This window comes from Dipodomys ordii, unplaced genomic scaffold, assembly GCF_000151885.1.
Source record: "Dipodomys ordii isolate 6190 unplaced genomic scaffold, Dord_2.0 Scaffold207, whole genome shotgun sequence".
NCBI lineage: Eukaryota > Metazoa > Chordata > Mammalia > Rodentia > Heteromyidae > Dipodomys > Dipodomys ordii.
The window spans coordinates 2,069,198-2,082,707 of record NW_012267423.1 but is presented as its reverse complement, the minus strand read 5'-3'; the positions used below and the strand labels follow the sequence as shown (position 1 = coordinate 2,082,707).

The window sequence follows — 13,510 nt, the reverse complement described above, 5'->3', positions numbered from 1 at the left end:
GGACGGGGCAGGTGGACGGGGACGGGCACCGAGGCCAGCCCGGGCCAGGTTGGGGCTCGGTGGCTCCTCAGTGCTCGCAGTGAAATAAGCGGCGGAGCGGGCGGGGTAGAGAGAGCGATCGACCTGTGCGAATGTGGGGTCCAGAGCCCCCGACCGGCACCACTCCTGGGATGAAAAAGATCGCCCCAAACTCTTCTGCCTGCGCTGGACGTCAAAGCGGTGAACGAGGTTTCTTCTCAAAGGCTTGCTGATGACCTCTCCCTTGAAAGCTTGCTCTGGGCCTTTGTGTTGGCAAAGGGATGTCCGAGATTGTGGGAGGGCTGTGGGCTTGGTCCAGGGAGGGGGGAGGCTGGAGCCAATGATGAAATTATTCGTGCGCCTGTGCGATTGAAAGGTTGCCACAGGGGCAGTTCTGCCTGCAGTTTACCCAGCCTCAATAGGGGGAGACACCTTGAACCTCGTGGCCCAGCATCTCTTATATCTCTCGTGTGTGTGTGTGTGTGTGTGTGTGTGTGTGTGTGTGTGTGTGGTGTTGGAAACTGGAACCTTTGTCTACAGGAGACACACCCCTCACGGCAGACAAGTCCAATAGATCTGACCAAATGATTGGCACATTCACAATTCTGACATTTTACTGAACGTTCTGAAGGATGTTTCAGGTCATGGAAGCTTAGAAAAATAAGTAAAAATGAAATCAGCCAACCAGAAACCTGCCTTCCGCAAAGGTAGAGAAATGTAGAGAATCAAACAATTTTATTACGGAACAGGCATTAAGCCATTTTGCCTACAGCATCACAGGCAATGGGTGTCCAAAACAAAATTCTCACCTCTCTGTGTAGCCTGGCAGATGCAAATCAAGTAAATAGTAAAGTGGCTTTAATAAGAGGACTTGACAATACATTATGTTATTGATTGCTGGCCTCTAGTTCACTGGCAATTGGGGCATTTATGTTAGTTAATTGCCTTTATCTAGAGGAAAGATAAGACAGCTCTATGGTAAGTAAAGTACATAGTTAAACCAGGGAAGCCGGTTCCTAGGCTAAGATCCCACAGATATGAGGCTGAGTCTTTATCTTTACACTGAGAGATGGCCTCCAAGCACTTGAGAAAGACACTCATTTTTGGATTATAAAACTGACTTTTACTTTAAAACAACATTTATATCAAAGGATAAAAGAATGTATAATGACAAGCTTGCTTAAAGAAATTTTTTGTTTGTTTGTTTTTGGGTCCGGTCGTGGGGCCTGAACTCTGGGAGTGCTGTCCCTCAGCTCTTGAGCTTAAGGCTAGTACTCTACCACTTGAGCCACAACATGACTTCCGGCTTTTTTTTCTGCTTATGTGGTGCGGAGGAATTGAACTCAGGGCCTCAAGCATGTAAGGCAAGCGCTCTACCACTGAGCCACTTTCCCAGCCCCTAAAGAAATGTTTTAAGAAAAAGAAGAAAGGTTCCTCCCTTTCTGTCACATGGGAAAAAATATATAAATATGTATCTAGCTCTGCTTATGCCTTTAACCTTAGCTACTGGGGAGGCTGAGGTCTCAGAATTGCTTTTAGAAGTCAACCCAGACAGGCAAAGTTCAGGAAACTCTTATTTCCAATTAACCAGCACAAGCTGGAAATGGAGCTGTGGCTCAAGTGGCAGCTTTAGTGAAAAAGCAGAGGGACAGGGCACAGGCCCTGGGTACAAGCCCCAACATTGGCTGGCATGTTGCGCACGCACACACACATGTGCATGTACATACACATATACAGTCTATCCTATTTCTCTGAGTCAGAGATTTCTGTACAAGTAATTGGGAAGATGGCCCAGACCTAGATGTCTTCGAATGCTTACTTGGGTTAAAGTAACGGTAATAAAAACAAAAGTAAAAATAGAAAAAATTAACTGATTTCCAATAAATTTTAATTATTCTTTTATGCAGAAGACTTAACCAATGCTTCCTATGATGATGTCCTAAATGCTGAACAACTTAAAAAACTCCTTTACCTTCTTGAGTCAACTGAGGATCCTGTACTCATTGAAAAAGCCTTAGTCACTCTGGGTAACAGTGCAGCCTTTTCAGCTAACCAAGTAAGTACCCTCATTCAGCAAACAAGCTCCTTATAATAATTTTTACACACTAGGAGCGATTATTACCCTGTGTAAGTTAACCTTGCAGAACCCCACTTTCCTCATCTATACAGATATGGCTAACTTATGCTTACAACATGTTTCAGTTACTAACTGTAGTTATTACTATAATTACTTAGGCAAAGCACAGCCTCACAGGAACATTATCAATATGTTTCCAGATCCCTATGAAGCTGGTCACCAGCAACATCTTATTCATAACTGTATCTATTCAGCAATTAGCAGTATATTGCCTTTTATTTAAATCTATTAATGCTACAACTTTAAATTGTGTAACAGATCTTACCAGTGTGATTCTGATGCAGGTGGTCCCTGGACCACACAAACAACCACTAAGTGAATGTGAATGGCTTCCCCAAGTAGAGATAACATGAAGACTAAAAAGGCTAATTTGAATAGTTCCTTCTCACCACTTCCTTTCCTGTGGAGAACAAGTAAAGCCATTTTTATAATGTTTTTCTAGCTAGTGTCCTTTGTTAACATTGTCCTAAATGCAAATTTTGAATTTATGATGAAGTGTTTTTTATAGTGACAAAGTTTATTGTAAATTTTAGCCATTTTTAAGAAGATATTGAAAATGTTTAATTATTATTCAACTCTTTCAGTTACTAATTGTAATTATTTTAAGCCAAAAAGAGGAAAATGTTGAGATAGCTAATCTGGGCATCTAAGAATGGCATTGATTTTAGACATAACTGAATCCATTCAGGTTGTCTAGCTTGTCAGCTCTCACTCTGACCTTTAGTTTTGCTTGTGCTTGCTTCTTTTGTATGTGGTCTTTGGCCACAAGATGGAGCTGCATATTGAAGTTATACTCCTGGCTTTTTTGTTTCCCTCTTAGGCTATTATTCGTGAATTGGGAGGTATTCCAATTGTTGGAGACAAAATCAACAATCCAGACCACAGCATTAAAGAGAAAGCTTTAAATGCACTAAATAACCTTAGTGTAAATGTTGAAAATCAAATCAAAATAAAGGTAAGTTGTCTGAAATATTAAAAATACATCGGATTTCCAGTATATTGGAAGATGACAAAAAGATAGTTACTGAAACTTTAACAAACTCCTAGACAATAATTACTATTTAAAAAAATGCTAAACAAGGCAGAGATAGAAGGGACCTAAATTAGTCAATAAGGAGTACAGTATATAACTGAGGTTTCGTTTAAGAGTGTTAAATAAACCAAGGCAGATTAGATAACATCTGAAAGCCTCAATATATTTTTTAAAAGTATATCAATTCAGTTCTATGTTTATTGAACTCCTGCTCTATGGTACAGAGAATAGACATAATAGGGTACTATTCATTCTCTAAGAAAGGTGAGGAGGGATAAAACTAATCACAAATACTAGTGGTTCAAGGCAGAACATGATGAAGCAATTTAAAGAAAGATAGGTAAAACACTGTTGAGTGCATAGAGAAATCCTACCCAAAGTTTCTGTAAAAGGGAGGGGGAGGAGTCCAATCTGGCTCTTCAGAATATCTGTTTCTATAAGTGTAGGTGAAGAAGAGAATTCCAAAAGAAAGGAATAATATGAGGTCGAATAACTGAGTTATTACTAGAAGTGAAACAGTGAAAAGATTCATATAAAAAGGATGTTCAGAACACTTTGAAAGTAAATGCTTTGAAAGACATTAGCATCAGTCTGGGAATATGGCTTAGTGGTAGAGTGTTTGCCTAGCATGCATGAAGCTCTGGGTTCAATTCATCAGTACCACATAAAAAGAAAAGTGGGCTAGGAAGGTAGCTCAGTGGTAGAGGGCTTGCCTTGCATGCATGAGGCCCTGGGTTCCATTCCTCAGCACCACAAAAGCAGAAAAAAAAAAAAGCCAGAAGTGGCGCTGTGGCTCAAGTGGTAGAGTACTAGCCTTGAGCCTTGAGCTGAGGAACAGCGCCCAAGCTCAGAGTTCAGGCCCCATGACCGGACCAAAAAAAAAATTAAATAAATAAATAAAAGGAAAAGCCAGATGAGGTGCTGTGGCTCAAGTGGTAAGTAAGAGTGTAGCCTTGAGCAAAAGGGGCTCAGAGACAGTGCCCAGGTCCTGAGTTCAAGCCCCAGGACTGACAAAACAAACAGACATTAGATCTTACAAAAAGATGTGACTTATAAAGAACTAAAGAAATGCTATTTTTTAAGGGATAGATATATAGTCAAAGAGAGCCAGTTGGCTTCTGAATGTAATGTAGATCTTAAACCTATATTAAAGTTTTATCACTTTTTGCTTCTTGCTATTGCATTACTATGTTGATAACATGGATTTTTTTTTGTTTTTTTAATAATGGTTTATTGGACAGTTAATCATTCTTAGCACTTTAAATTAGGAAAATTTTTCTTAACAGTGAGAACTTTTGGTGACATTTAAGAGTTTTCTTTTTCTAATTAGGAAAGTACCAATATCTGTGAAACAACTCATCCAAGCTAGAAAGATCATAGCCAGATACAGAAAATATGATGTCAAGAACCTTTTCATCGTACTGATTGAGTTTTCTCCTATTTGAAATAGGAGTACTGCAGGCAGTTCATTATTTTTGCCAGTGGTCAGTAATAATAGGGAGTAGATCTGCACAAGATTATTGGAAGTGGTGACACTGATCAAGATTATATTGTATTCATAAACTGACATCTTGAATTGAAACCTTTTTCACAACTACTTAAAGATAATTAAAAAATAAAAATAATAATGAGTAGATCATATGTAGGTAAATAAGAATCACCTTGGGCAAATATTTTTTTCCTTTACTTACTTTTGATAGAAGTCCAAAGAATTCTATTTTACATTGTCCCTTATTCTTTATTTGTGACATGATGTAGCACCCCAGACCCTGTAGTTGAGATTCTTATGTGATACAAAATGGTCTCCTACATCTTCCCCCTGATGCTGATGTGCCTAGAAAAGTAGAAGCAGAAAGGTGGATTGAGTTTGAAAACTCCTACAAAAGGGAGGCCACTGGTGTTGAGAGCATGATTCCTAGGACTTGGACACTGCATCTCACCTGCCAGCTGACATTGCACAGGGAACTCAAGCTCCTAAAAAACTTCAAAGTCATTAGTTGTGAGATGGACATCATAACACCTACCTCTATTAGAGTTGCCTTCTGGATTGAGTGGGGTATATTTCTAAGATGCTCAGCCTAATGGCAGGTATTAACAAAAGGCAGGTTTTAAAAGATCACCAAATTTGAGGGTCAAATGCCATTATATTTTAGAGGAGCCAATCAATCCTGAACAATTACCCTAGTCTACTGTGCAGAAAAGTGACTGTTTAATAAAAGTTTGAGAAGACTCTAAGATGATTAATTTTCTCTTCTTTGTCCTTCAGATATATATCAATCAAGTCTGTGAGGATATTTTCTCTGGTCCCCTGAACTCTGCTGTGCAGCTGGCTGGGCTAAGGTTGTTAACAAACATGACTGTTACCAATGACCACCAGCACATGCTGAGCCGCTCCATTGCTGACCTTTTCCATGTGTTACTTACTGGAGATGGAAGTACAAAGGTAGGAAGGAGGTAAAGCAGTTATGAATTAAAAGTCAAAGAGCTATTGTATCAAGCTTATTACAATTGAAATTGAATTTCCATGCTATCTTTAAATTTATGGCCTTCAGAAAGGATTAAATGTAGTCAGTATTTATTCATTAAAAACCCTCACATGGACCCAAGGAAATACATTATTTTTCTTTCTTTCTTTTTCTTTCTTTCTTTCTCTCTTTCTTTCTTTGGACCCAAGGAAATACATTTTTCTTTCTTTCTTTCTTTCTTTCTTTCTTTCTTTCTTTCTTTCTTTCTTTCTTTCTTTCTTTCTCTCTTTCTTTCTCTCTTTCTCTCTTTCTTTCTTTCTTTGTTGGTTCTGGGGCCTGGGTGCTGTCCCTGAGCTCTTCAGCTCAAGGCTAGCACTCTACCATTTGAGCCACTGCGCCACTTCTGGCTTTTTCTACTTACGTGGTGCTAAGGAATCGAACCCAGGGCCTCATGCATGCAAGACAAGCACTCTACCACTGAGCTACTTTCCCGGCCCCTGTTGCAAATCTTTTAAAACCACTTTTACACACTAGTAAGTGAACAGAATAAGGCATATGAAGGATAGCTCTTTGCTTCATGCTGTCATTACACAGATGAAGGAGGCAACAGAGTGGATTAAGTAGGATTTCTGAAGATACCTCTGAAAGAAAGTTCCTTGAGTAAATCCTATAAATGTGCATTCTTAGTGCATTTAAAAAGCACAAAATTGAATATAGACTAATTAAAGGTTCTAATAATTTTTATTGTTTTCAGGTTTTAACATAATAGTCTGTGTTCACTGGGACAGTTACAGAAAAATTCATGAGCCTTTTAGAAGGAACAAATATTAAGCCATAATAATTGAGTTGCTGCAGTGATTTCTGAGGTTATCAGGATGTGATTATCAGAAGACCCTCCCCATAATCTTGCTTCTGTTTCTGAAGTATATCTGGTTGGCTATTTCTATAGCCAAACTCATTAGATCTGGTCCAAGACATCACAGAAGAATTCAAAAGTAAATGTAAGAGTGTCTTTTTTTAAAAAATATTCATGCCTTCTTAACTCTGTAATTTTTAATTATTTTATGCATTTTTAAATTGATATTTTAAAGGTGATATAAGAGAGGTTACAGTTATATAAGTCAGATAAAGAATACATTTCTTTTTGAACAGTGTCACCCCCTTCCCTTCCTTTCTCCAAGTTTTTCCTTCCCATCCCCACCCACAAGTTGTATAGTAAGTACCATACTGCCTTTGTTCACCCTTTGTCCCACTATTTCAGAGCCCCCTTCTTACTCTCCCAAAGACAGATAAAAGAACAAAAGGAAAAGAAAACAAAAACAGCAACAACGTAAAAACCTCATTTTTATTTCCTGAAGTCCATTTCGTTAAATACTATTTTATATGAGCAGATGCACATAGGTATTGCACCTTTGTGTTCTCAGATTGCATGGTTTCCCCCATTGGTGGTAGCTAGAATGTGCCTATAAATCTACAAGTTAAGACACTGGATGATTTAAAAAAAGAAAAATGAAAAAACCACTGGGACATAGTAAATTATACAGGTCTCTAGGCATTAACACACAGTGAGACAACAGGAGAATATTCTTAAGAGTATCTTTTCTAAAAAAGGAGGCAGCAACAATGCTCAATAGGAAATGTACTCATTACCTTGCTCATGTAACTAACCCCTCAGTACAGCATTTCTACAATAAAAAATGTACACACACACAAAAGAAAAGAAAAAAAAAAAAGAGTGCCTTTTACCAGTCTTGCCTCCTCCCCAGTCATTTCCCAGTAGGCAAGTTCCCATCAACATTTTCTCTCTCTCCAGTGGAGCAAAATGACTTCCAGACTCTCAAACCCCATGGAAACTTCTGTATTTATCCTGTGGTATGACTGCTATAGGAAAAATCCCTTGCTGATGTTTTACTTAGAACCCCAGACCCCAGGAGGAATTCTGACTAAGGTCATAGCCAGGCCATCTAGCCTTGAGTCTGTATCTGTCTCAGTCATGAGCTGTTTTACTGCAATTTATGACTTTTTAGACAGTATGTTCTAATTTTGTTTTGTTTTCTCCATATATTCTGTCTTTCTGGGATGGTATACACATTTTTTTGTTTTTATTTTTTGTTCTGTTGGAAAATTAGCCACCAATTCTAGTATTTTTTTTTCCATAAAAATTGAGCTTAAGCTGGGTACTGGTGACTCACACCTGTAATCCTAGCGCCTCAGGAGGCTGAGATCTGGGGATTGAGGTTGGAAGCTAGCCCAGACAGGAAAGTCAGTGAGACTCTTTTCTCTAATAAACTTATCAGAAAAAGCCAGGACTGGCAACACACACACACACACACACACCGAGTTTAACACACACACCCCCGAGTCAGTGAGACTCTTCAGGACTGGCAACACACACACACACACACACACACACACACACACCGAGTTTAACACACACACACCCGAGTCAGTGAGACTCTTCAGGACTGGCAACACACACACACACACACACACACACCGAGTTTAACACACACACACCCGAGTCAGTGAGACTCTTCAGGACTGGCAACACACACACACACACACACACACCCTGAGTTTAACACACACACACCCGAGTCAGTGAGACTCTTTTCTCTAATAAACTTATCAGAAAAGGCCAGGACTGGCAAAACACACACACGCACACACACCCCGAGTTTGAAGTTTGAGCTTGCAGGTAAACTTTTAGATAGTCATCCATCATCCGTATTTTTGAAGAATATGTGTTTTAGATATTTTTCTTTTTTTTTGGGGGGGGGAGAGGGTCTGGTCGTGGGGCCTGAACTCTGGGGCTGAGTGCTGTCCCTTAGCTCTTCAGCTCAAGGCTAGCGCTCTACCACTTGAGCCACAGCGCCACTTCCAGCTTTTCTTTTTGCTTATGTGGTGGTGAGGAATCGAACCCAGGGCCTCATGCATGCAAGGCAAGCACTCTACCACTGAGCCACCTTCCCAGCCCTAGATATTTTTCTTTTAGTAAATGACAACCAAAGTGGCTTTTAAAATTTTTATTTTGCTTACAGCAGTGATACCACTATACTATAGTGATTTGGGCGGGGTAGGGGGATGGGGGGGATCCGTAACAACAAATTTAGAACTAAGTACACATAGTGGAGACTAACAATTTAGATTAAATGTCCTCCAGTCTCCACCAGGTAGTACATGTGACAAAAGGGAAAAAATAATAAGACTTTTCAGGGCTCAAGCCAGAATATAGTACGTATATTTAATGATAGTTGTCCTCTAACTTAATTTTTTTTCTTCATGCTTAGCTCCCTTTTTCAGAAGATAGCAATGTATTTTAATACAGGAGACTAAGTAGCAATTGCTCTTCCTATTGTTATATACTTGCTTTCACTACTAGTGAGCCTTTATGGATTTTATGACTTATTCAGGCTTATCTGATAGGTTCAGGTTCATTTGTTTCATACCTTTTGCTGTTGTTTTCTTAATCCAACATTTCATTGATAGTAAGCCAGGTGTTTTTTCCTAAGATTTATTGTTGGTGTGGAGGCCAGATGGGGTCTGACAGTATCTCTCAAAGAGTGAGAAATCTCTTGATTTTTTAACTTTTTTTTAACCTTACAACTCATATGTTAAGTCTCTGTTTGAAAAACATGACTTCTGAATATAGCTTAGGAGAATGACTAGGCCTCCAGCTTTTGTTCTCACTTTACCCTTCTGCACTATTTAGAATTCTTTTATGACCATGTATTAATTTTATAAAAGTTTAACTTATGGATGGGGATGGAAGGAAGAAACTGGGAGAGAAGGAGGAAATAACATTGTCAAAAAAGACTTACATAACTATAACCTCTCTGTACATTATCTTTATAACAGTAAAGTTTTGTAAAAGTTGGTAAAAATAAGATTAAGCAAAGCCTTATATCCTTCTCCTTAATAATTAGAATGTACATTATCAAAGGAATTATAGAGTATAAGATACATACCAAAAAATCACCAAAACTTTGTAAGAGAAGTATGTGTGAACTTCCTTTTTCTTTCTGCTTTTCTGGAGTAAAAAGCATTCTAGGGGTGCTTGCCTAGCCCTAGTTTCAATCCCTAGTGCTGAGAGGGAAAGAAAAAACATTCTAAGGGCTGGGAAGGTGGCTCAGTGGTAGAGCGTTTGCCTTGCATGCCTGAGGCCCTGGGTTCAATTCCTCAGCACCACATAAGCAAAAACAAAAAAGCCGCAAGTGGCACTGTGGCTCAAGTGGTAGAGCGCTAGCCTTGAGCTGAAGACCTTGAGGGACAGTGCCCAGGCCCAGAGTTCAGGCCCATGACCGGACCCAAAAAAAAAAAAAAGAAAAAACATTCTAAAATAAACATTTATTACCCTTTTTATAAAAGTGTTTTATAAAAGACATAGGTTCCTTTGTAGGTCTAGTGAGTCACACAGTTGTTAGTATTACTGAGTTGAGTACCCTTTGCTCTTCATTTCCAGTATCTTTGTAAAAAAAAAAATGTGACTTCAAAGGTAAATTCTATTAGTATATTTCTATTATTGATTTTTAGGAATGACAAGAATGCTGGTGTTTTATCTATTCACTTATTAAAAGTCATTTATTTGCTAATTATTTAGATCCTATAACAATTTAAATGCTGTAAAATATTTTTCACACAAAAAAGATAACCTTAGAGATGTATCACAGCCTATCATGGCCCTAAAAAGGGCCATATTAGCTAGTTTGTTTTGGTAACCAAACTGTTTTAAAATTTTCATATTTTCATTAAAAGTGAGCTAAGCTTTGGGAGATTTTTGTTGTTGTTCCAGAGGTCATTTTTCCACGTATCAATAATATGTCAGGCTATTTACCCTGGGTTAAGTCTGTGCGTGGAGACTGAAGTGTAATTGGAAAAGGTATAAGAACACTATCATGTGATAACTTCTCTGAGAGTAGTGCCTGTATTAGAAAAGTTCAGAGAGTGAGCGAGACTTTATTGGTAGAGTTTGAGCCAGGTCTTGATGTGAAGCACAGGCAAAATTTTGGAAGGGGAACACCGTGAGAAGACAGCATGATAGGAGAAAAAGAAAATCCATGGTTGCTAGTCTGAAATAAACCAACATTCCTTTTTCAGGTTCAGGTTTTGAAGCTGCTTGTGAATTTGTCTGAAAACCCAGCCATGACAGAAGGACTACTCAGTGCCCAAGTAAATAGATCACATTATTTGTTTTGATACACACACACACATCGCAAATGCTCACTGGAAGCTGGGCACCAGTGACTCATGCCTGTAATCCTAGCTACTCAGCAGGCTGAGGTCTGAGGATCACGGTTCAAAGCCAGCCCGGGCAGGAAAGTCTGTAAGCTACTTATCTCTAATAAAACACCAGAAAAATCGAATGTGGCGCTGTGGCTCAAGTGGTAGAGCACTCGCCTTGAGCTAAAGAGCTGAGGGACAGTGCCCAGGCCAAGGTCAAGCCCCACAACTGACACCCCCCCCTCAAAAAAATACTCACAGGGATTATCTCTGAAAAATAGTACTGCTATTATTCTTTGCATATATATATATATATTTAAAGCTTGTAACAAGCATATTTTAAAAGTCATTAAAAAAATTCTCCATACCAGTGCTGGTGGCTCATGCCTGTAATCCTAGCTGTTTAGGAGGATGAGATCTGAGGATCGCAGTTCAAAGCCAGCCGGGGCAGGAAAAGCTAAGAAACTCTTTATCTCCAGTAAACCACCAGAAAACCAGGAATGGTGCTGTGGCTCAAGTGGTAGAGCGCTAACCTAGAGCTGAATCGCTGAGGGACAGCCCTCAAGCCCAGAGTTCAAGCCCCATTACTGACCACAAACAAAAAATTCTCCATAACAAGAATACATTTTTTTCTCTGCAAATTTGGGTATACTTAGGTCATCATATCTTTATTCTTGGCTTTTGTGCATATGTATCATCCTGATGTCCATAGCAGTATTGATTAGGTATGCTAGAGGCTGGGCTGAGTGCCAAGACACTAGTGTGTACAAGGTGCTGCTTGTTCTTCCAAAACTTAGCTTAATGAACAGAAATATATGCCACATAAACAAGGTAATTAAAAGCCACTGTAAGTATTCTAAAGGAAGCAAAAAGTGATGTAGATAGAATGGAGCTCAGCTCCAGTAATAAAGGACCTCTGTCTGCCATTCTGTCTACCAGTCCTGTGCCTGGGCAGTAAATATTTAATGAAGTAATGAATTCTCATGAAAACTGCAGTAGATTCTATAAAGGAATTTTTTTTATAAATGACTATGCTCTAGGTTCCAAAGGAATATTATTTTTAACACCAAATCTCTTAATTCTGGTACTGTATAATGTAGAGTGTACTCACTGTATACGATTAAGGTATGCACTCAGGGTTTTCTGTGGTGGGATTTTTTTTTAATGTAAAGTATCAAATGCAGTTTTAAGATGTAAAAATGATAATTTACTATTTCCTCTTTCAGGTGGATTCATCATTCCTTTCTCTTTATGACAGCCATGTAGCAAAGGAAATTCTACTTCGAGTACTTACATTATTTCACAACATAAATAACTGCCTCAAAATGGAAGGCCATTTAGCTATTCAGCCTCCTTTTCCTAAAGGTTCATTGTTTTTCCTATTATATGGAGAAGAATGCGCCCAGAAAATGAGAGCTTTAGTTTATCATCATGATGAGGATGTGAAAGAAAAAGTTGTGACAGTAATTCCAAAATTTTGATTTGTTAGTCATATTTTTCTCAAGTAATGCAGTCCAAAAATTAATACACAGAAACTTTATCTCCCTTAGAAAAGGTTCCTTTCATCTGCTGAATTTAAACAGGAAATACCACGTTCCATCTTTTACACAGTACAGGCTGAACATCCCTAATCTGATATGATGCTCAGTTTCAGACTTTGGAACATTTCAGATAAGGAGGTTTTGGATTAGGATTGCTCAACTGGTAATCTGTACAAACTCCAAAATCCTTGAATGCTTCTGATCCAAATGATTTGAGATAAGATAGTCAACCTGTTTTAACTTCAGGTTTTCAGGTTTATTTTGGACCATTCATTTTATTGATGTCAAATGAAAATTGAGCATTTACTGAAAGTAGTTACTTCCTACCTATTCACTGAGATACTTCAGTGATTTCCATTATATGAAATGGCAGTGACCTTTTTATGTCTGATATCCTTCCTCTGTTTGGAGTGACTTGCAGTTGTTCCTCTGCAGTAACAGTATATTAAACAGTAAGATTAACTTAATTGTTTTCAAACTGCCACAGGAATGGCCTTGTTCTCTCAGTAGCACTGAGAACTTAAGCTCTCAAGTCCACCCCAGCTATACTGTTTTCAAGAGTCTATTTCAGTCTCTAGAACATATTCTCATCATTGTTTTGTTTCTGGGGTGTTGGTTTTGGTGGTTTTTTTTCTCCCTGTGTGCCAGTTCTGGGGCTTGAATTCAGGGTCCCATGTTCTCACTTGGCTTTTCAATCAGGGCTAAGGCTCTCCCACTTGAGCTGCACTTTCTGGCTTTTGATTATTAACTGGAGATAAGAGTCTCATGGACTTTTCTGCTCAGACAAGTTTCAAACAGAGATCCTCAGATCTCAACCTCCTGAATAGTTAGGATTACAGGCATGAGCCAACAGCACCTGACATATTCTCATTTATAATCAATGAAAATAGAAACTTTTCAGGAAAAATGTTTCTTAGTACTCACACCACCCCATTTGTTGTGCCAATATTTAAAGATGTTACATATTGATCCTGGTACAGAATACTGGGATGTCCCATGTCCATAGTCAACTAGTTAAATAACAAGCTATTCTTTAGAAAGAATGAAGTCTTAACAGTACTGAGATAGAAAGACATCTATGGAATAAAGTTGCTTT

The 13,510-nt window shown here is 38.6% G+C and overlaps 1 protein-coding gene across 1 annotated transcript in view; it reads left to right on the top strand.

Annotated features, from left to right (window-relative positions):
* Window positions 1-13,080, top strand: part of Armc10 (armadillo repeat containing 10) — a 24,332-nt gene extending 11,252 nt beyond the window's left edge. The window contains exons 3-7 of the mRNA XM_013035267.1: window positions 1,926-2,074; window positions 2,976-3,110; window positions 5,455-5,631; window positions 10,751-10,822; window positions 12,100-13,080. Of these exons, the coding sequence (XP_012890721.1) occupies window positions 1,926-2,074; window positions 2,976-3,110; window positions 5,455-5,631; window positions 10,751-10,822; window positions 12,100-12,354 (788 nt within the window). The 3' untranslated portion in view covers window positions 12,355-13,080. The remainder of the gene's footprint in view (window positions 1-1,925; window positions 2,075-2,975; window positions 3,111-5,454; window positions 5,632-10,750; window positions 10,823-12,099) is intronic.
* The last annotated feature ends 430 nt before the right edge of the window (window positions 13,081-13,510 follow it).